Source organism: Leptopilina heterotoma, unplaced genomic scaffold, assembly GCF_015476425.1.
Source record: "Leptopilina heterotoma isolate Lh14 unplaced genomic scaffold, ASM1547642v1 Lhet_188, whole genome shotgun sequence".
In the NCBI taxonomy this organism is placed as follows: Eukaryota; Metazoa; Arthropoda; class Insecta; order Hymenoptera; family Figitidae; genus Leptopilina; species Leptopilina heterotoma.
Window position 1 is genome coordinate 334,270 of NW_025110907.1, and position 25,258 is coordinate 359,527.

At 27.4% G+C, this 25,258-nt stretch overlaps 1 protein-coding gene across 1 annotated transcript; it reads right to left on the reverse strand.

The window, feature by feature from the left end:
• Positions 1-14,636: 14,636 nt before the first annotated feature.
• On the reverse strand, positions 14,637-23,974 carry LOC122500541 (progestin and adipoQ receptor family member 3). Its single transcript, XM_043609510.1, has 8 exons — positions 23,710-23,974; positions 19,653-19,836; positions 18,554-18,735; positions 16,381-16,537; positions 16,098-16,250; positions 15,669-15,948; positions 15,382-15,546; positions 14,637-15,222 (listed from the first exon to the last, which is right to left on the reverse strand). The coding sequence occupies exons 2-7, from the start codon at positions 19,794-19,796 to the stop codon at positions 15,407-15,409; spliced, it is 1,056 nt and encodes a 351-aa protein (XP_043465445.1). The 5' UTR covers positions 19,797-19,836; positions 23,710-23,974; the 3' UTR covers positions 14,637-15,222; positions 15,382-15,406.
• Positions 23,975-25,258: the final 1,284 nt, after the last annotated feature.

A 25,258-nucleotide genomic window follows, 5' to 3' on the forward strand; every position in this document is an offset into this window, starting at 1 on the left:
CTTGAATTTCTTCCTAATGCACTTAATCTTTTATTAGGATTATTTAAATATAAATCGAAACTATATCAGGAAAAGTTACGATATAAAGCTGTCGTATATTGGCTTGTAAAGATCTTTTTCGCGAAATCCTGTAGATAATTGTATAGTAGACATTAATTATATATGAGATTCGATGAATGTATACTAAATTGTTACAATTTTAACATTATGATAATAATGTTATTCAGCAAATACCAAAAGAAAGATGAGATAAAAAAGAAAAAAAAGCACATTTTAGAATTAAGTTTTCAATAAAGAAAAAAAAATAACGAGTTGTATCATCGTATGATGGTGGAATAATAATTGTACAGGAAATTACATAATATTGGTTAGATAATATCGTATAAATATACTATATAATATCAATATCAGTAAATATAGTTATATATAAAATAATATAAATACATATACATAATATATTGTAATCCTTATAAAATAGCAGCGACGATATCAGCGGTACCTTGCGTTCTTATTTGCGGATAATGTATTATCCGAGGATAATTTTCGACAAAGCTATGTAAAAAGAACTTGTATGAATATAATTCTAGTATGTGCGATCTAATTGAGAAAAATAAAAATCGATTACGACTGATATTCTATTATTTATTTCGGAACATTCATTTATTGTTAAAAATGCTTGTAGTTATTTTTTTTAACTATAAAGCTTTTAAGTCTTTTTAAAATTTTTAAGCCTAATTTTATCAAATTACTAGCTTATATTCTAAAGAAAATAGTCATTAATTTAAATTAGCAAACATTTTTAAATCGGTTTTTTAATTTAAATCAAATTTTTTCTCTAAGTTGTTTTTTAGTAAAATGATAATAAACAATTCTAAATTTCAATAAAAAACTATTACATTACAAAATGAAGGCTCAACTACTAAAATTTACTATTTACTACTTTTTTCACGATCTGATACTATTTGGATATTTTTTTTAAAAAATGTTTGACTCTAAAATCTACTTTTTTCTATGGTTTAAGAATTTTTACTAGTTTAATTTCACTAATAATTTTAATAATTTTAATTTTAATAAAATTCTTTCTAACAATTCAATTATTTTTAAAAATTTTCAAAATTCGATTATTTTCAATATCTAATCTTTTTTAATAGAAAATTTCCCAAAATAATTCAATTATTTAAGAAGAATTTTTATAAAATTCTATGTAAACATTTTCAATTATTCAAGACAATTTCAAAAACATTTCTTGATGGAATTTAATTATTTTCAGAAAGTTTAACAAAATTTGTTAATATAATTAATTTATTTTTTAAAATTATTATAAACTATTTAGAAAAATTCAATTATTTTCAAATTTCAATAAAATTTCCCAAAAAAATAAAATTCCGAAAAGAATCCAATTATTTAAAAAAAATATTAATAAAAATCGACACAAAAATTCAATTATTTTTATTAGTTATAAAATTCTTCGGAAAAATTCAATTATTATTAAAAAATCTTGTAAAATTCTATGGAGAAATTCAATTACTTTAAATATCTACTATTTCAATGAAATTTTCTAAAAGAATTCAATTATAAAAAAAATGTTAATAAAAATCGTCACAAAAAATCAATTATTTTTAAAAGTTATAAAATTCCTGGGAAAAATTCAATTATTTTCAATATCTGATATGTCAATAAAACTTCCCAAAAAATAAAATTTCGAACAGAATTCAATTATAAAACAAAAAATGTTAATAAAAATCGTCACAAAAATTCAATTATTTTCATAAGTTGTAAAATTCTTGGGAAAAATTCAATTATTTTCAAAAAATCTTACAAAATTCTTTGGAGAAATTCAATTATTTTCAATATCTACTATTTCAATGAAATTTTCTAAAAGAATTCAATTATAAAAAAAATGTTAATAAAAATCGTCACAAAAAATTCAATTATTTTCATAAGTTGTAAAATTCTTGGGAAAAATTCAATTATTTTCAAAAAATCTTACGAAATTCTTTGGAGAAATTCAATTATTTTCAATATCTGATATTTCAAAAAAATTTCCCAAAAAAAAAAATAAAATTCCCAAAAGAATTCAATTACTTAAAAAAGAATGTTAATAAAAATTGACACAAGAATTCAATTATTTTTATTAGTTATAAAATTTATTCTTCGGAAAAATTCAAATATTATCAAAAATTCTTGTAAAATTCTTTGGAGAAATTCAATTATTTTAAATATCTACTATTTCAATAAAAATTTCGAAAAGAATTCAATTATAAAATAAAAAATGTTAATAAAAATCGTCACAAAAATTCAAGTATTTTCAATAATACAATTTGAATAAAGTTTTGTGATGAAATTTAATTATTTTATAAATTGAAATAAACTCTTTGGATGAATTCAATTATTTTCAATACAGTTTCTATTAAATTCCTCGTACGAATATAATCGCAGTCTCCCCTTAAATTTTTAAATTAAACAATTTCAATCATATATAAAAGTCCTATAAATCTTATTTTTTCTTTGCTCACATTTTATTTGAATATTTAACTTCTTAGAAATTAATTTTTAAAAACAAAATAAGTATTTCGAAGTTTACCTCTGGAGAAACTAATTTTAAGCTGTAAATTATTACCGCAGACATTATTTTCTACTACCGGCCTTAAATATATTTTGAAGTCTAATGAAGTTCAAGCTTACGCTGGTAATTAACTGAAGACATAAATAACATTCAAGTAGCTTATAAATCCACAGATAAATATTTATTGTACATTTCCTATTTCATTTATACTTTCTTCCTTTTGTTCATTATTATTATTTCTATTTTTTTTTTTTTTTGCAAACAATTTACAATTTTTTTTAAAGATAGAAAAATGTAGCTAAAATGGTAAAGTGAAAAGTTTTTCCAATTTTTTTTTAAAGATACTAAGTGGCAAACTATTTACAATTTTTTTAAAGATAGTAAATTGCAAACTATTTACAATTTTTTTTTAAAGATAGTAAATTGTAGCTAAAATTGTAAAATTTCAAACTATTTACAATTTTTTTAAAGACAGTAACCCTAGTAGAAATTTGTCGTGGCATGACTAGATTTATTCAAGTTACTGTACAGTTTTAGTCATGGAAGTTTAATCTAGCTTAACTGGCGAATTACTAGACAGCTACTGCATAACACTGTTAAAGAAAATATAAAGTTGAACTTGATTATTACTGCATAGAAGTCCTGTACAGTTATTTTCATGGCACTGTCGAGGCGTTCCGAGAAATGATGTTCCAAAGTTTGTCGTGGCGTTAGCGCTACCGCCAGTTTCAGTAACTAAACAGTTGTGTATTGACATTTTCGAAATATTTTCTATAAAATAAATCTTTTGGTTTTACAGTTTATAGTTTTTATAATTTTAATTTTGTTCTTTTATTTTACTGTTGACAACTAAATAACAAATTTTTTAAATTATTTAATATTAAAATTTTGATTTAATAATAAAAATTTCTTTTCAATCAAAATTTATTTTTAATGAAAATTCCTTTAGAAAAAAAAAATTTTTTTAAAATTCGCTTCAATTAATTGAGTTAATTAAAATAACTAATTTTTTAAATTCAGAAGACAATTTCTTTTCAAGATTATATACTCTTATTATATGTATAAATATTAATTTAACAAACCTGTTACATACAAAAAGTTAGAATTGGTCCAATAAAGTGAGGTTATGTTTTACATTGATGAATTGACGTTGACATATGTATAGCTCTCCGATCTGAATAACAGAACTGTCTATAATTAATGACAGTAGACAGTAACAATTTATTACTAATTCCTTACGGAAAAAATAGACATAATTCTAGTTACACCCGCGAATTATTTCTTTCAGTGTATACTCTGATGTATTTATGGAAAATGTCTACACAACACTGTTCAGTTGCTGGACTGACGGTAGCGCTAACGCCACGACAAACTTTGAAACATAATTTCACGGAACGCCTAGACAGTACCATGAGAATAACTGGACAGACAGAACTTCTATACAGTAATAATCAATAAGTTCAACTTTAGAGTGTTATGCAGTAGCTGTCCAGTAATTCGCCAGTTGAGCTAGAAAAGATGAAAAAGGGAACTGCTTTACCTGCCGGTAGAGTATGGTTCTTATTTTTCCGGAATCGTCCATCGACTAGAACGGCCGTGATGCGTAAAGCGTGCGTTTAGGTATTTCGTCCCAGTGTGACCCGAGTTCGCTCCCCGAAACCGCTAGATATTTTTCGTTTGAACTGAATTAATTCTTCATATTAGGGTTTACTTATAAGTTTGTAGTGTGATAAAATAATAATATTTATTTCAGTGTTGTGCTTAATTAAAGGAAAAAGTGAATGTTGTTTAATGTAAAAAAATGACATGTGTTCAAGAATCAGTAATTTTTATATTTTTTTTTAATTATGTAGTTATTTAAAAATAATTTTACAGATAATTTATTATAAATCATTTATTATACGGAACAATAGATACACCAACAGTAAAAATATAGTTTCGTAAAATTTTAATTTATTTAATTTGTTGACAAAAAAATTTAACGTTATATTTTCAAATTTGTACGTGTTTAATACGTAACGTCAATATAAAGAAAGTTTTGACATTTCCAAGTGAATTATTTTGTATAGTTTTTCTACAGGACTGATGATCAGAAACTGTAAAATTTGACTGGACAATAACTTGAAGAAATTAGCGTGACATCACTTTATAGTTTTTAGCCAGTTTAACTGTAAAGTGCCTCGAAATTTTCCAGTGGAACTGTCCAGTGCCCTTAAAGATACTATGACAAATTTCTACTAGGGAAATTGCAAACTATCTACAATTTTTTTAAAGATATAGTAAATTGTTGTTAAATTTGTAAATTGCAAACTATTTACAATTTTTTTTATAGGTATAGTAAATTGTAGCTAAAATAGCCAATTGCAAACTATTTACAATTTTTAATTATATGAAAGAATAAAAACAAGATTGTTTTAAGTAATAGAAAAATAAAACTTATCGTCTTATAATATGGAAGGTTACAATTTGGAAGTTTGAGGACAATATCCTTTGGAATTCACATCTTTTCTAGCTCCGTATAATGTATCACAAGGACATTCGGGTGGGGGGGGGTGAAAAAGACTATAAATTATGCACCCCACGTTCCATGAAAGTGGGGCTGCGAGAGTTTCGCGACCCTCGCACACGCTAAACTAAACTAAACGGATATTATAGTATCGTCGAACATTAATGTTCAACGTATTATGAGATATTACCTTCCGTATGTTTCTCATTACATCCGTATTCGAAGCTATGAATAACAAAGCTCGATCGCTTTTCATAATTCCAATAATATAAGAAATCTCGTATTATATTATACACAAACTATTACTATCTATTTACCCCCCAAAAAAAATATTCGGGGTGAGACAATTAAGATTTTGGACATTAATTCTAATTTACTTCTTTTAAATAATAATTGTTCTTGTTTTTTAGCTTTAATTTAAATTTAAACACTACTTAAATTTTTTCTTTTTTTAAATTGAGACAAAAAATGGAACAAAATTATTTGTGATAATTTTTTTTTGCAACAATAATTATATATATATGTATGAAAAATTATAATACTACTGTTATAATTTTACAATCATGGTTCATTGAAATAACCAAGTTTGTTTTTTGTTTCTTCTAATTTTTCTTTTTTCTTTCAATTAGACACGTTTAATTGCTGTGTGCTCAGAAAGGTTTTTTTTGTTCTATTTTTCCAGCTTTGGACATTATTCTCAACACTGACATAATTAGAGATAAGGCCTGTAAGATAGGAGGTATATCTTTATTACCCCGTTGCTCGAGGTGATGTTAATTGTCATTTTATCTTTTTCAGACATTTATATTTCGAACATGTAATCCTGGCAAATTTTCCAAGCCACTCTCTCGATGTTTTTTTACAAAAACAATGGAAATCATAAATGTAATTTATATTGCGGATAATAAAAGTGACGAATAAATTTTTCTTTTTAATTTTTAAATATTATATAGATAATACGTATTTACGAATAGAAGATAATGTATATATTAAAGAAAAAGTACCTTTTTCATTTTTATATATATAAAATATTTAATTTTTAAACATTTAGAACAAAAATTGACACGCGAAAACTTTCCATTAAAAATTTAAATTTTGACCAATTCTTATTTTTGAAAATGAAGAGTTTATGTTAGTTTGTAATTATTTTTGGCTCATTTCTGAAGCGTGTAACTCTTAAAAAATTTTTAATTTTGCAAAATCAACTTTGTGGAATTAGTACGAAAATGCTATAAAATTATTGATATGAAATATAAAAATATCTCTATCGAAACATTAGTGGGCACGGTTCAGAGAAATTTTGAGCCATTTTGGGAAAATTGGAAAGTTTGCTTATCGAAGGATTTTAAAGTTGATTAAATAGGGGTTTCTCTGTTTGTTATGGTAGGAATTAGTGTGAGAAAGGCAGGTGTCGATGGTAAAGATGTATTTTATGTGAGAATCTCTTTTGAGACTTCTCTCCGTACAACTCTTCTGCCTTCACGTCTCAGATGATGTTTCACTGCGACTTTTTTCGACTTCCTGTCCTCTCTTTCCGTTCCGCAACCCCCAAAACAATTTTCTCTTCGCTCAAATCACGTTTCTGTATGGCAACTGTCTGACCGTAAATCACTTTCCCCAGTGTCTCTGGATTCGAAATATATATAAGTAAAATAACATTCTCTTCCACTCCGGATATTGCAATTCTCATCAATACAAACTCACGTCTTTTTTCCAATAAAGAAATTAAAAAAAAAAACTTAACATTTTAAAAATCCGTTTCTATCGTTTAAAAGGGAAATTTTTCTTTATTACACAAATCATTATTTCATATATTATATTTTATTTAAATTTTATAAATTTTATGAATTAAAATATTTACATTTGATAGGATTCGAACTCGTAAGTTTCATGTTTTCAAACCGACGCGACGCTCTAACCACTAGGCTATGCTTATAGACGTTATAGATCAACTAATAAATTCATCTCCTTAGATATTTATTTATTTAATACATTTCTCCGCAGTCCGTTATGTGGACCATTGTGAAATATGACTGTTTTATGAGTCAAAAGTAATTAATTCGCACTTAGATATTTTTTCTATTTTTAAAATTATAAAAAAATGGACAGTATATTCAAAAAGAATGAAACACGTGAGGGGAGTAACTTTTTGTCTCTTTTTTTTTGTAAAAGAGTTTGAAAGTTTGAAAAAGGATTTATAGTGTACGTGCTGCTTGACATGCATAAATATCCGTATCAGAGGTTGGACCCTAGGAGGTTCACCGTGATAAGCGCACGTTATATAAAGCCAATGTTCATTGCTCCATTTGGGTGGGCCAATTGTCTATGCAAATGGCAATCAGCGAGAGTGCCAAGCTTGGTTGCGTTTTACTATGCACAACAGGGATGAAAGTTCCACTATATGCTCTCCCATATTCATTCTCTCTCTCTCAACAAAGGCCAATGTTGTTACGTATAGTAATCAATTAAGTGCCAATCCCTCATTGTTGGCTTATTCAAATTTTTCATCAATTCAACGTGGAAACAATATTTTAATTTTTTGAATTTATATTTCTTTCTTTAAGTAAATTGGCCTGACTTTTTTTTGTTTGTTTTGGCATTCTGGAAAATTTATATTTTTTACGGGAAAAGTATATTTCAAAGTAAAAGAATAAGATTTAACAACAATTTTTCGGGTTTGTTGGTACGTGACACGTTATATAGTTGTTTCCATAAACTTGCGCCCAAGATTTCTATGCATAGATGCATACTAGGATCAAGAGATGGTACTACATAATACATAGCCGCGATTTTCTCATCCCAAATGCTTTATCTTCACTCTCACGCATATATGACAAAATCTGCTAACGTGTTTCAGATTGAACCTTTTATAGCGCGGCGGATCCATTTAAATTGAAAATAAATGCAAGAAGAGTTGGTTTTGGTAGTCGGGCAAACTCCATTATTTTCGGTTTATATAAATTTTTTTCTAATATTTTCTAATATTGATTGTGAATTGAGAGAGTGAAGTGAAGAGAGTAAAGTGAAACTAAACTGAAGTAAAATTAAGTCATACTTTTCACTAAAGAAGAAAAAATACCCGCAATAAAGAATAAAAAAAAATTGTCAACATGAAATTTTATACTACACTTTTGTTATAGCGATTATTTTACATTAACGAGAATCTAACTTTGTTTGTGCTGCAACTGACACATGATTCAACGTTCTGTCAGAGAAGACTCAAAACAGAGAGGCTGCACCTGCAAGGCACTTTGAAGTAAGGTAGGTAATCCCTGCTCGCGCGACGGTGGCTAAGCCTTCATGATTTAGAAGCTCGTGGAGTATTTTAAGAATCCCCTTTTGCTCGCCACCCCCGAAAAAACCCCCACAAGAGATATATTCATGTGCTCCGCTCTTTTTCTGTGTCCAATGCAAGCACACACAAGAGTGTGGTATGTACCTTGAAGAAAAAAATTACCCATCCACGGGGATTATATTCATTCATTCTCTTCGAAACCAAAATAAATCGCATCAAGAACAAACTTTCTTCTCTTGATTGTAAAAACAAAATTTTTTTTGTAAAAAAAAATTTACGTATACAGTGGAACTTGAATTATTTTTGGGATGACTTCCTGTTGTGTTTTTTTTTATATACGAAAAAACAGAATGTTAATCTTTTTTCTGTCCCCTTATTGGACAAAATTAACTACTAGGATTAAGACCAACTTTTTATCAAAATAAAAATAAGTGGTTTGTATATAATTATATACCTTCAAGTTTTTTAATTTCTGACAAAAATTCATTTTGCGAGCCCTACACAACGCCAAACGATGGAATCGATTCACTGGTAATTAATGGTTGTTTTCTTGAATAATATGTGATTTTAAAAATTACTAATTAATTGAGAAAGAAATTAATTATCAATTTGCGCTCGTTCGCTATGTCCCAGTTTTTAATCATTTTGCGAGCCCTACACAACGCCAAAAGATGGAATCGATGCACTGGTAATTTATGGTTGTTTCTTGAATAAATGTTGTTTCTCTGCTTGAAAATAGTTTGAAGAAGATGAAGAGCAGAGGAAGAAAAAATATGAAAAAGAAAAGAGAATTACTAAATAATTTATTTCTTATTAGTTGAGACTGTCACCTATAGGAGTTTGTGGGAACAAGGTGCGAATTCAATAATTTGCATGATAAACTTTATCACAAAAGTTCTCAATAGGACTTTGTCGGTGTAGAACTTTTACTATATGCACGACCATTGAAACTAACTGCGACAAAGGTAAGCTTTAAACAGACAGCGCACGAACTGTTCTTGTATTCGAGCCGCAAAATTTGGCATCGAGTGCTATTCGTTTTATTATTCTCGAAAAGAGTTTTTCATTATATGCGCTCAAGTGCGCAATGTTTTTTTTTGAAACGGAAAATAAAACTCTTTTTTGAAACACAATATAGGTCTCTGTCTTATTTTGAATTAATTATTTGTTAGCTCAGACTTTCACCTTAAGACCCTTTTGTAAAATTAAAAGGTTTGCTTTGTTCGATGGCACCTTCCTATACCACTTTGGTAGGAACTACTACTTTAGCAGTTACCATCTCAAAAGAGTACGAATTTTCCTTCGCGTAATTTTATAATTAGTTGTGACATTCAGAGTAATTAACTGCAGTTGTTAATTTTTTTTTTTGATTCGATAAAATAATGTCCAGTTGCAGTGCGCGATGAATAATTAATTCTACAGTTCCAATACCCATATGCAGTAATTCCATTCCATTTCCCTTTTTCTGTTATAATGGACCGCAATGTTTTATATTGTTTTCTTTCGTGAATCGTTTAATCCATTTAAAATTCTACACGCACACATTCGTTGGAGATTAAATTTTCTGAATGTAATCAGGTTAACACAGGAAGCGACAATCATCCATACCATATAGGATATTCTCTTGAGTTGAAAAGGTACGTAGCAAGGCGCACACATACATGTCCTCCTTGTCTTCCACCATCTCCTCGCCTTCTACGATGGTTTTCCTTCTCGCTCGTTGAATCTAATTACACGGCAAAGACCCAACCACCCTGCCGTGGTGCTTGGCTCGTTTCGTTGCCAAGCGACCCGGGAGCCATCTTGGAGGGTTGCAGCCACTAATGGCCTAATGAATTTAATGGAGGCTCCCGACATAGAGTAGTCCCGATGTCGAGGAACGTTGCGTTTTGTCCTGAGAGTCCGCGGGATAAAGAGGGAAAAAGCAAGAGGTTTTCCAAGAGAACCCTCTCTTTTGTTAACTCTCTCTCCTTTTTCGAAAGGAAACGATCCACGTGACGCAGGATAGAAAAGGGGAACTTAGGGGAAGCTAATTTTTCCCAAAAAAGTCACACACAAGGAGAGAGAAGTGTCTTAGGGATAAGTGTTCGAGAAAGGGTTGTTTTTGACTTGAGTAGGGTTTTGTCAAGGTTGCGAGAGAGTACTCACAATTTTACTCCCTCGAGAGATGAATAAAACTGTTGGAAAGATAAAGGGTAGCTTTGTTCAGCCGGAAAATGAGAATTATTTTATGTAGAAGTGCGGATTATATAAGAACTTTATCAGTGACAGGAGTTCAAATGTAAATTCCAAACGGGGAAGACAAATTTATAAGGAACAAGTTAATTGGGATTTAAACTTTCTGTCGGGAGGGTAAATAATTATAATGCCACTCTGACTGTATGTATAGATTCAACATTTAAGAAGTTAGACATAAAATACATGACTCCATCTCCGTTATATACTTTCCCACGTCGAGATAACAAACAGGATTCCTTTTTCTCAATTCTCCACTGAGTCTAAAGTTATAAATAATTATTAATATAAACTAAAGCCGAAAAGAATTGTTCAATAAATAAAACATCGAATCTCGGTCCTCATCTAAGATACAAATAAGGATCTATAAGTATACCGAACATGAACTGATAATTAGACAAGCAACATTGTCAAAAATTATCTTCTACTAGAAATAATATAACTTTTTGTTACACACTTTCATTTCGAAAGCTCTTGTAAATAATAATTATAAATTTATAAGCGTAATTCTCCTAAAATTTGTGGTCCCAAAAGCAATATTCTCAAAAATATCATAGAAAGAAATTAACTTTTTCGTAGCTCGGACTTTTACCTCAAAAGCTTTTGTACACTAACTAAACTATAAAAAATTATAAGTCAAAAAGAATAGTTGAATAAATAAAATATCAAATCTTCGTCTTCAGATAAAGTAGATCCAAAAATAACGATTGCATCCTAAGGACACCGAACATCAACTGACAATTAACTGTCTGTGACAAGATGTATTGTCTATATTAACTTTTTTGTAGCTCAGACTTTCACCTTAAAACACCTTTTGTTACTCGCGTCTTTTTAAAAGTAAACACAAGAGTCGATTGTTTTTCCAAAAACGATAATCATAAATCACTTCTATTTTTACTATAATAATAATATCTGCTCTTTTGTGAATATTTATCCATATTCGAATTTCCAAAACTGAATTCCAGGGAGTAAAAATCTTTTTCTTCAATTCAACGCGAGGAATTTCTGTAAAATAGTAAAGCGTACAGAGTATAAAGTACAGAAGATAAATCTCGTCCACAAAATGTGAACGCGTAGGTCCCTCGAGAGGGTCGTTTGGTCGATGATAACGAGCGCATACGACGTATGAGATTACTCTAAAGATAGGCTAGTGTATACCTACACCTATTTTCTGTCCCATGCTGTAAACAATGTCTTTTACGAATTGTCCAACGTTACATCTCCAATGCTTTTCTTCCATTCTGCACCAAAAAAATAAAAAAAAAAAAAAAACCCGACAATAAATACGAAAGGATATTTTACTTTTTCTTTGGGAAAAATAAAGACGGTATTTTTATGAAAATTCCTTCGACAGATTTTCATGAATTCTAATTTCTAAATTGATGGGGGTATTAATTTATTATTTATGTAAATGATAATTACAAGCGTAATTCTTCTAAAATTTGTGGTCTTAGAATAAAACGGGAGTGGTTTTTAATTGGGTATTAATTTTTTTAAATTTTTAATGTAAATAATAATTATAGGCGTAATTCTTTTAAAATTTGTGGTCCCAGGATAAGACGGGAGTGGTTTCTAATAAGTATTAATTTATTTTTATTTTTAATGTAAATAATAATTATAAGCGTAATTCTTCTAGAATTTGTGGTCATATAATAAGACGGGAGTGGTTTGTAATGGGTATTTAGTTATTTTTATTTTTAATGTAAATAATAATTACAAGCAGAATTCTTCTAAGGTTTGTGGTCCTAGAATAAGACGGGAGTGGTTTTTAATGGATATTAATTTATTTTTATAGCAAATACTAATTACAACGTAATTCTTCTAAAATTTGTGGTTCCAGAATAAGACGGAAGTGGTTTCTATTGGGTATTAATTTTTTTAAATTTTTAATGAAAATAATAATTATAAACGTAATTCTTCTAAAATGTGTGGTCCTAGAATAAAAAGGGAGTGGTTTTTAATGGGTCTTAATTTATTATTATTTGTAATGTATATAATAATTATAAGCGTAATTCTCCTAAATTTGTGGTTCCAGAATAAGACGGGAGTGGTTTCTATTGGGTATTAATTTTTTTAAATTTTTAATGTAAATAATAATTATAGGCGTAATTCTTTTAAAATTTGTGGTCCCAGGATAAGACGGGAGTGGTTTCTAATAAGTATTAATTTATTTTTATTTTTAATGTAAATAATAATTATAAGCGTAATTCTTCTAGAATTTGTGGTCATATAATAAGACGGGAGTGATTTTTAATGTGTATTAATTTATTTTTATAGTAAATAATAATTATAAGCGTAATTCTTCTAAAATTTGTTTCTGGAGAAACGAAAGTAATTTCTGATAAGTTTTTTTATGCTTCGTCCTGTTGATGGAATTTTCATTAGACTTTTAAGAATACATCTGTATAATTGGGAATTTAAAAAAATATAAAGGAGAGTAGCTGTGGTAATCCAGAGTGCAGCACAGGGCTTACGAAGGCTCCTCGAGATGTTTATTGAGTCAACCAGCGCACGCGCTACCCGAACAATCTCATCCCAACTCTCTTCATCTCATCGAACTCTGTCTTGCCCGGACTTACCACATTTTTTTTTTATTCTGACATTTTTCAAATCATAGAAATAAACTCTCTTGGAAAAATATAAAGAAACTCCCTTTTTTTTTGCAGTAAAATATTTTTTAGGTACTATCTCTCAATGTCACCTAAAAATTTAGTTTGTTAGCTCAGACTTTCACCTTAAAACCCCTTTTGTAAATAATAATAATTACAAGCGTAATTCTTCTAAAATTTGTGGTCCCAAAAGGAATATTGTCAAAAATTTTCTTCTATTAGAAGAATATTATTAAAGATAATAATTTCATGGAAAATGACACTTGAGATCTAAACTACTTTATTTATGGAAGCAAGTGTTTTGCAAAATGAGGAGAATTGAGTATGTAAGAATGTGCAGTAGAGGGGAATTGTTGAGACCTTTAAACGGGGGGATTAAGTGCTACGTAAATTCTTGTACACGGTCTGCTTTTACCCGGGATAAAGAATAGCCGCTTGGTTAGACGCATTCGCCTGTAAAGGATGCTAAACTAGAGCGAGAGTCGTCCAAGGAGCGAGAACGATAAGAATCGCCTAATGGGAATAAAAAATTTACATCTACTTATACTCTCAGTGTATATTTTTTTCTGCGACACTCTATTTTATTCTTTTTGAAATTATTACTAGAAACAAATATTTACTTTTAGCATCCAATTAAATAGGATTTAATATAAAATTTATACAAGAGTTTAAAAACTTTTCTGAAAAATAAATCAGAAACTGATATTTATTATGCTGATAGCAAATTTGAATGCAGACTAAATTTGCATCAAGTTTTATTTATAGTTAATTTAATTTGATTGTCTAAAGACTAGGATCAGGCCTGACTAGGATGACGTTTGATTACGAAAGGTTTTTGATAGTTAAAGGAAATGTTTCTACCAATGGAAGAAGTTTCTAAAAAATGCAAGTCGAAACCTTGACACGTTGCTACATCTCTCGGTCATTAATTAAAACTGTATCCATCTTAAGTTTATAAAAAATGAATTTTGAAAAAATTATATTCTTTTGTAATTTATGTAAATCTTGATTTAAACTTTAATTTTCTTAAATGTATTAAATAATTTTCATTGAAAGCTTTTTTCGACATTTTATTTCTGATACCGACCAAAGATAATTGAAAGAATGACTTGTGGTCTCTAATGTTAGATGACGCCAGTGAACTCGCATGATTAAAACTAATTTTTTGAAGATTTCTTACCGAGATCCAAGATGGAACAATCTAATTCTCAAGTTTATTTATAATAAAAAAAAAGTATTTGTAATTTATACAATCGAATAATTAGATTTGACACCATTGATAGACGTCATATTTGTGACAATCTTACTAAACATTCTTTTTCAGTAAAAACTTAAATTTTTTCTTTATTTATAATCGTTTACAAATTGTCAAAAATTAACACTTATAAATATATTCTTAAACTAATAGTCATAAATAACACAATGTTTATTTGTAATAATTGAAACATTATTGAGCGATTTATAAATATATCGTCATTCTTATTTTACACTAGAATAACAAAAAACAATTTATCTAAACTTAATATTTAATTTCTTATCCTATGTACAATATTTCATGAAACTGCATATTATTTATTAAATCAGTCAAATGTTTATTTGAAATAAAATTGTAAAAATTCAAAATAAATAAAATTTTGTAATTGTTTGAAAATAGTTATTGTTAGAGAACGTATTTTTAAAGTTTTTTAATGCAGATATATTTATTTTAACATATTTCTAAATGCGTTTAAAAACATTTACGAAAAGCATCCGCCAGAGCATCTAAACTTGTAGAAATATTGACAATGTTGCTTCAAAAAATTCACAATATTGATGCAATGTTGTCAATGTTGCTGCATGTTTAGATGCTGTGGGGGATCATAAAAAAATTTATTTTCCTTTTGTGGACATTTATAAATATATGCAGATCATTAGTAGGAATTTGTATAAGCAATACGAAATTTATATATAATATATACAATAAGCATATTGTAGAATTTATTTATAAAATCACTTGACATATTTTGAAAATCTGAAAAATTGAGAAATACGAAGTTTTCAATGTAAATAAAGATCGGAAATTTTAGGTTCGGTAGGAGAAATAGGAGAAGTATAGTACAGCCTTTTCAGTAAGTAATTTTGACTAAGAGAACCTTTGTAAAATGAATTTATTATTAGAGAATAGTGTTACCTTAATAATCCTCAAAATTCGAATGTCATAATCTCATATTACTAGGACAGCCGTGATTCATTCTGTACTCCACGTACAGCATTCCTGTATTATGCCAATAATATAGTGCCAAAACAACTAATGCGTGCCACCATTGATGAGAAGATCCAATAAAGTCTACACTACCTGTAGAGTCAAGAAAACCATAGTATAGCTCAATTATAGTAAGGTATGTTAATTATACTATAATTTTAAGTAGTTAAATTAAGTCCTTATTAAATAGTCAAAAATCAAGTCCTAAAACCAACCTGGATAAAAGCGTTCGGGAATTCTACTAAGATAAATAAGAAATGCTAATCCACTAATGACATACATTCCTAGTACCCTAGGAAGAAGCATTCGAACCATGGGATTTTCCATTCCACCCATAGCAATACTCCAGTGCAATGTTGGCAACACTCCATAAGCTGCCCAAGCAACAAAAACTATCAATTTTATATTGCCATTAATATCGAACTTTGGCACTTGTAGAATCATTGCGAATACAAATATTAATAGAACAGTTATTAGGTAAAATTGTTGTAAACCCTGAAAGGAAGGATCAATTAGACAAATAGGTTTTAAACCACATTTGCTCAATAAATATTTAAACTAAATTTACTCGTCGAATCATTTAAATACTGAAAAATATATTCATAAACATACGTTGGATTTATAATATTAATATACGAACAAACCTTATGACACCAGAAGGCGTAATAAACCCCAGACATGTAAATTGCTAGTAAACTAAGAGCAATGCCAAAGAGATCAAACGATAGGAAACACCAGTAATCATCTTCACTTCGACAAGAAAATGTATGATAAATTGACGACAGGATCATACATGCCTGAAATATTTATAACTTGATTAATTCTTTAAGAACCTAAATTTGTTCCTACAGTTCTTGGAAATCTTAGTCCTTAAAAATTGTTTGACAAACTCTAAAGACATTTTTTTTAAAAAGAAAATTTTTGTACCTGGAAACAAATTAGCAGCAAGGCAACAATAATCTTGTCGCCAAATGGTGCATGAATGTTCAATAGACAGAGATCGTAGAATGTCAATCCGAAAAATAACATCCATCCAAAAACGTGACTCCAAATGTTGATTGTTTCATTGGTCCACCAAAATACACTGAAAACGGTAGAAAGAAGTTTGATTAAAATAAGTTTTAATTCTCCAAAATATATAGATAAAAACCCGGAGTAGAAAAAAATATAAAAATCTAGTCCAAAATAAAAAAAATGCAATACATTCGTTTTGCATCGTATTTAAATAATTTTATTAAAATGCAACCGATATAATCATTGTCGCTTATAAATATGATGTACAAACTGTTGGGTAATAAAAAGTTTCGAATTACAAGTTTCGAGAACCTACTTACAAGTATTTGTTAACATTTAGATTTATCGAAATTGTATCGGAAATATTACCAATTATTATCCACAAGTATTCAGGAAGAGAAAGTATATAACTGATTGACTAGAGTGGGCAAGTTTATTTTATGCTTGATGGATTTACATTTTTTATTAAACTGACACTGTGCGAGTAACTCGGACGTTCTAGATTTGAATATTACAAATCAATTACAAAGTAATGTGAGGATAATAATAATTATTATTGTTCCCGGCAGCTGACAGTCCGCGACATTTTGTGGCTGGGTTGTCACAAAAAATTAATTTTGTTTTTTAACTTTTCTTCTATCTTCAGTCATACAAGAAATAACTTTTGTTCTTTCTTCAGTCATACAAGAAAGAACTTTTATTCTTTCTTCAATCAAAGAAGAAATTACTTTTCTTCTTTCTTCAGTCATACAAGAATAAACTTTTGTTCTTTCTTCAGTCGAAGAAGAAAGAACCTTTGTTCTTTCTTCAATCAAAGAAAAAAGTACTTTTCTTCTTTCTTCAGTCATGCAAGAAAGAACTTTTCTTCTTTCTTCAGCCAAAGAAATAAGAACTTTTGTTCTTTCTTCAGTCAAAGAAATAAGAATCTTGTTCCTTCTTCAATCAAAGAAGTAAGTACTTTTTTCAGTCATAGTAGAAAGAAGTTTTGTTCTTTCTTCACTCAAAGAAATAAGATCTTTTATTCTTTCTTCTGTAAAATAAATAAGAATCGTTGTGCTTTCTTGAATCAAAGAAATAAGAACTTATGTTCTTTCTTCAGTGAAAGAAATAAGATTCTCGTTCTTTCTTCAATCAAAGAAGAAATTACTTTTCTTCTTTCTTCAGTCATACAAGAATAAACTTTTGTTCTTTCTTCAGTCGAAGAAGAAAGAACCTTTGTTCTTTCTTCAATTAAAGAAGAAATTACTTTTCTTCTTTCTTCAGTCATACAAGAATAAACTTTTGGTCTTTCTTCAGTCAAAGAAGAAAGAACCTTTGTTCTTTCTTTAATCAAAGAAAAAAGTACTTTTCTTCTTTCTTCAGTCATACAAGAAAGAACTTTTCTTCTTTCTTCAGCCAAAGAAATAAGAACTTTTGTTCTTTCTTCAGTCAAAGAAATAAGAATCTTGTTCCTTCTTCAATCAAAGAAGTAAGTACTTTTTTCAGTCATAGTAGAAAGAAGTTTTGTTCTTTCTTCACTCAAAGAAATAAGATCTTTTATTCTTTCTTCTGTAAAATAAATAAGAATCGTTGTGCTTTCTTCAATCAAAGAAATAAGAACTTATGTTCTTTCTTCAGTGAAAGAAATAAGATTCTCGTTCTTTCTTCAATCAAAGAAGAAATTACTTTTCTTCTTTCTTCAGTCATACAAGAATAAACTTTTGTTCTTTCTTCAGTCGAAGAAGAAAGAACCTTTGTTCTTTCTTCAATTAAAGAAGAAATTACTTTTCTTCTTTCTTCAGTCATACAAGAATAAACTTTTGGTCTTTCTTCAGTCGAAGAAGAAGAAAGTACTTTTCTTCTTTCTTCAGTCAAGGAAAAAAGAACTTTTGTTCTTAATAATATTCTTAATAATTATTGAATTTTGAAAAAGAATTTTAACATTTTTAAAGATAATTGAATGTTTAACGAGAATTTTTTAAAATTTTTCAACATAATTGAATTTCTGCAAACATTTGTAAGCAGATTTTCCAAAAGTCGCAAAGTACAAAAAAAATAATTGATAACTAATCATTATTAATAATGTTATTGACATTGTAATTAATACCTTTCTATACATAATTTAGTGGTGAGATAGCCTCGGTAGCCGTGAAGTATAAAAGGATTAAATTGAAGATATTCAGGTGCTAAGTGAAAAGGAAGTAACTTTCTCATCCTTTCTTCATCTTCAACAGTCACCTGACCCTTAATTGGTGACTTTGCAGGTTCTTTAGGACGTTCAATTCGTCTCTGCAATAAAAATGCAATTGTAATATTAATGTCGCCTCACTACTAAAACGTCAACAGTAATAAATCAAAATTAAAATAAAATCTACTTTCTTTATACACAATTCTAATTAATAATTAGCCATTTTTGTAAAAGATTTTATATTTTCAACTTGAGCAAGTCTATATACAATTTTATTTTAAGAAAAAGAAATTTTCATAAAGAAAAGATTGAATTACATCTGAAAAAGTATCGATTCACGTAAAAATTACAATATTACAAAATTTCGCAATTTTTTTTTAACTGAATTAGTAAAAAAAAGGGGGAAAATTTCACTTTTACGAATTTCCAAGTGGGAGTCAAGAGATGGCCTTAAAATAATGTCGGTGAAAGAGAGAAGGAAAATATTTATGAATGTATCAAGTATCTAGTGATAGGAAAGCGGTAAGTGGGTCACAACGGGACATGCCTTTCGACTCTCTGTGTCAAGTTTGTATTCCCCTTAATCGTATCTTCTCTTCTCTTCATCTCTCGGCAAAGTGGAACTTTGCTGTAAATTGACTCGTAGAAATTTGCAATCAAAAGTGAAAATCAGTCTTTCCTTATGTACCATTTTCTTTTTCTATCTGTTTTTTTATATTTACAACAGTAAACGGAATAAAGTATTAAGTAAACGTGAATTTATTTATCAAACTTCATATATCGCGAAGTTTTCATATTTCTGTATAAAATAATAAAAATAATAATAAAGAAATTTTTAAATATTAAGAAAATAAGAATTATTTCAAATTAAATAATAATTTTATATTAAATTTATTAAAATTTAATATTAATAAATAAGAAAAATCTCGGATGATATTATGGTTTTGATGAAATAAAATCCATTAAAATTAAGTTCTGTTAATATTTGAAAAAATAGTATTGTTTTCAATTTATTTACTTGATAGGCGACTGATTTTGTTGAATCTTCCGCCGCAGGGGATTTTGGATTTTTTTCATGATGATTATTGCATACATGATCATTGAGAAGATCTTTTTTTTCTTCACTCGTCACCTCCTCCACGCCTGCCAATATTTTCATCATCGAAGTGACTTAAATATTTTTCTCCACTTTCAGTTTATACCTAAAATTAAATATAAATTTATTTCAATAAGATCGAAAATGAAAAAAGAATTCTATTAGAAAAATTATTATTAAAAATTAAAATTATTAGAAATATCTTAAAAAATGTATTACAAAAAAGTTTTTTGTTATCACTTATGTTGAATTTGGCATCTATCAACTTAAAGTAAAAATTGAAGAATAATTTAGTGAGCCAGCAATTTTTCGTGAAAGTTAGAAAGAAAATTCTAACAGTAAATATAAAACAATTATATTTTTCAAGAGCGGAAAAAAATGAAAATTTTTTAAAGGAAAATATATTTCATTATGTGCTAAAATTTTTTTTTCTATTTTTTAAATTATATACAAAAAAAAATGTTTTTTATCTGCGGATATTAAATTAGAAATAATTTATGGAACAAAAGGAGAATGACATTTAAACTTTTTTTTCAGTGTAATTGATTTTGGTTTATTGCTCGTAACTACCATGTACTTACATCTAATAAATTTAAGTGGTGTAAGCCATTCAAAGTAAGCCACTCACGCAGTAGCATCTTTGTATAATAAAACTTTGGCGAGTTTATAGTTCAACGACTGGCCACTGACATTCAATGACATACTATTATTGTCAAATCTAGTTTCTTTTATAATAATAGAAAAAAATACCTCAGGTACAAAAATGGCACAAAAATTTATAATTTATAATTTTCTTTTGCCTAATTCGAACTAAAATTTTTTAAATGAGTTGAAGAAATACATTTTTTTGGCAAAATGATCTTGAATCATTTTCAAATATAAATATTATATATAATAATATTTTTTTTATTAAAAATAATTGAAAATATTCAAAATAATTGAAATTATTTAACCTTTAGAGGACCGGAAATTTATAAATAAATAAGAAGTCAATTCGATAAAAAGATTCGTCAAAATAAATGGTCCTGGCCCTCTAAAGCTTAAAATAATTAACATATATAAATATAAATAAAACTATAAAATTAAAAAAACATATTTTTAAAAATAAGAAAATCTTTTGAAAATAAACTGAATTTTTTTGAACTTTCACACAAAATGCAACAACAATTTAAAAAATAGATTTTGAACTTGTACCATGGTCGCAGTTTATTATCATTCGACCGATATGGTATTGAAGGTGTTATGTCATTGTCAAGTAGAAAAAAATTACGTGACTTAAATTATTATCAAATAGCCGATAAATGCCAAAATAAAATTCCATTTTTAAAAACCATCATCAAATTATAATAAATTATAATGTAAAATTCATTCGTAGCTGTAGTATTTGAAAGCAATATCACATAACGATCAGCAATGGCTTTCAAATACTCCTTTCATATAGAAAAACAAAAGAAATTTTCTCTCTAGTAAAATAATAATTTTCCACAAATCCAACACTTTAGAATAATAATTTTTTTTCTCATCGTCCAAGAGATGGTTTTCCTTAAACCGATGTTTTTAAAATTTTGTTAAAAAATAAATTTGTATTAAAAAGATGTTCATTATTTTATTTATGAAATTATATTCATATTTTTCAGTATTAGAATGAAAAATAGTAAACATAAAATAAAAAAGATTCAAGAAAAAAAAAAGAATTCATCTTGGCTGACCGCAATAGGATATGTATCAGAACTTTGTTTCTGGGTCCATGAGATTCCCATTTACTTTCTCTCCGCACAAGATCTCTCGGATCAAATCTTTCAGCGAGAAAGTTGGGGGAAAATGAACTGCTATTTGTATCTCAACAATTATATATACAAAATCGTGTGCATAGCAATAAACGTTAAATCTCTGAAATAAAACTAAAGAAAAGTAATTTTCAAACTAATTTTTTTAATTCAAAGAGAAAAATTCATTTTTCTATATGAAACATATATAACATTGGATTTAATCCTTGTATTTGAATTTTCACAGATTTTCCACTTTCGATTACAAACAAAAATAATAATACCTAATAATAATAATAATATAGGGGAACATAGTCTAGGTCGGCCACCTTTTTGACTTTTGTTTATAACTTTTTTTTAAAAATGAATTTGGACAATTGAAGTATATGGTTGGAAAGTCCTGTTTAATAGGAACATTTTTTCTGTACAAAGTAAATTGACAGGTTTAAAAATGAAAAAGTTATAAAGATTTAAAAAAAAAAAAATTTGTAGTCCAGGTTGGCCATTACAGTCAAGGTCGGCCATGTTTAAAATTCAAAGGGCATTAATCGTTAAAAAATAAAATAACATGTTTGGAGTTACGGAAAATTGATTCTTTATTGTTTACAGTTTGTAACTTAATGAAATAACAAAATAATAACAATAAACAATATAAAAAAATAAATATAAATAAAAAAAAGTTTTGCACTAAAATATTTATAAAATTAAATAAAAATATTAATAAGATGTGCACAAAACTTTTTTTGAGCTTTTTTTGTACCGACGTCACAGAAAACACAGTTTTCGATTTTCCGAAAATGTAATTGAACAAAAAGTTAGGTTTCACTAAGACAAGCATCGACAAAAATGCGCGTAGGTGGCGCTAGTGAACTTGACAAAAAAACGCGAGTGGCCTACCTAGACAGTAGGCCAACCTTGACTACATTCCCCTAATTGTAATAATAATAATAATAATAATAATAATAATAATAATAATAATAATAACAATAAAGATAAAAAAAATAATACTAAGATTAAAAAGAACAATAATAAAAAAATAACAATAAAGATAAAAAAAATAATACTAAGATTAAAAAGAACAATAATAAAAAAATAACAATAAATAAGGAAATATTTTAAAAAGGACACAATTTTTAAAATAGTTCTAATAATAATTGAAAAGTAATTATAACAATATTATCTACATAGAACAACAATTTAATTACTAATTTGTTTATGTGTACAATGTTATGAAAAATATAAAATATACTAAAATAGTTAACTCGTAACTATGCGATAAACTTCGACTATTTCTTATCCAAATAAACAGACTAATTATTTTAATAAGTGTTTAAAGTAAAAAAAAAAAAAATTCCGAACAATTCCACTATTTTCTAGATATATATTTAAAATGTTAAAAAAATGCGCAAAACTGTTGGAAAAATTTATATTTGAATGGAAAATTTCACAACGTAATATATGAAAATGAAAAAAACCAAAAAATAAATATCTAATTAAATTAAATATTCTACCACAGTAGCAATAAAAAAAAGATTATATTAATATATTATTAATAAATAAACTTCAAAACGTGTGAGAAAATAAAAAAAATGAAAATGAATGAAAATGAAAATGAAAATGAAAAAAAAATGAATTGTACAGGAAAGTGAGGAAAGGATTTTAAAAAAACTTTCGCGCGTAGTAATATTAATTGGTCTAGAAGAAAAAAAAAATTATTATTCACGACTAAGAAGGTGAAAATGACATAAAAGTGATATTTATTCATGTATCAACAATAAAACGTTTGCGTAAACTGATTTTTATTAAAACGTCCCTGAATCAATAACATTCTTTCTGTTTTATTTCCGGTAAATTTATTAAATATTTATGTTCCTAGGGCTGAAAATCCTCTAAAGAACAAAAATACATGATAAATTATATAAAAAATAATTGAGTAACTACATAACTGAATAAGGAAATTTAAAAAAGCCATTGAATAAAATAATAAACATTTCGTTATTATAATAATAATAACAATTATTATTATTATTATTATTATTATTATTACTATTATTAGTATCATCAAGGCACTTTTTCTATTTTTGAATTATGAATTTTCTATTTTAATTTATATAAACAACATTATATAAAACCGTTCGAAAGAAACTCTTTTTCCTGATTTAATGGAGAAAAGAAATTTATGAAAGTCAACAAATTACAAAATGATGACTTACCAGAAAATATGAAAGATCCAATAAAAGAGGAAAAAAAAACAGTCTCTTACGAGACTTTGAATAATTAAAAATTACCACCTGATCATAACACTTCCGAGGGGGATAATTATAAAACACACGATAATAAACGAAAATTAAAATTCCTTTTTTTGAAAATTTGTTTTTGATATAATAAGCCAATCCAGTATTTCGATTATACAAATAGACCGGTGGATGTCTTTGGACAGACTGTGGATTGGTCAAATCGCGGTTTCCCTGTCCGGTACCGTCTCATTCTATGAGGGAAGGGGCCTTATTTCTCGTTTACGTCAGCACTCTCACCGTACTGCATTTTATGCATAGTGGAAAGGACTCCCATTTTAACTGATATTCGAAGATGTTTTTTTTATTCATTTTTTGTTTAAAATTTTGTTCATTTTTTTTTTTCGAAAATGGAAATATTGGTCAAATAGGGTAAGAGTTAGTACAAATTACTGTGAGTGTACCAATTACTGCGACTTTAAGAAAAGTATTATTTTCTATTCAGAGAATTTTCAACTATATTTTCAAATTTTTGAAAAAATTAAACTGCTTTTAAACTTTATGCAATAGTCTATAAAACTTTATTTATAGTATAAAAAATTTAAGTATAAATTTACTTTCATTCTAGAATGTGCTTTAATTACTGCACGCAACATAACCTATAAATACACGTTATTTTAGTAATTGACTCAAATGCAAATGATGGACGATTTTGGTATTAAATTGTTTAAATTTTGTTTGAATGTATATTTAATATTTCTTTTTGTTCAACGTTATTTATTAAAACATTAGTCTTTTTTAGACGTTTCGGTCTCAAACGGTGACCGAAATATATTTCTAAAATAATAGAATTTTCTCTTATATAAACCCTACTAAAAAAATAATGAGGAATCATGACAAAACATTAGACATTTTGATTATTCTTCAGATTTTCTGATGCTTTTTGGTGACTCTAATGATTTGTGATTTTTTTGTTTATTTCTGACAGAATTTTATAGTATGGATTTGAAGTTAACTTCTCACATCACTTAACAAACCAGGCTGACCATACCTAAAGGGTATCTTTTAATATCCTCAAATTAATATTTGTAAAATAAATTTTAGATATTTGGAATCATGAAATATCACAGATTCTTAATTTTTTAATTATAAACTTCAATTGGTTAAATTAAAAAATTTTCAAGTCATAAAATTTTTGTTAATTTGGTTATGATAGAAAATTTAATAATTCTTCTAAAACAATTCAACAATATTACGATCCGTTTCTTTCTTTCTATTTTATTGAAAAAAACCGGACATTCTTAATGTGTCGTCTTCATCATCTAGCATTTCAGAATTAGAAGCGAATAATACTGTAACATTTTTTTCTGATGTCATTTGGAATTTCCTAATAGGACACTAATTATCATTAAATAGTATTTTAGAGATTCAATTTTTTTCTTTTTGAAAAAGCAAAGAATATTTTAAATTTATTTATTCAAACAATAAGCGGGCTAATAATAATGAAAATAACTGCCCTTTTGTACTA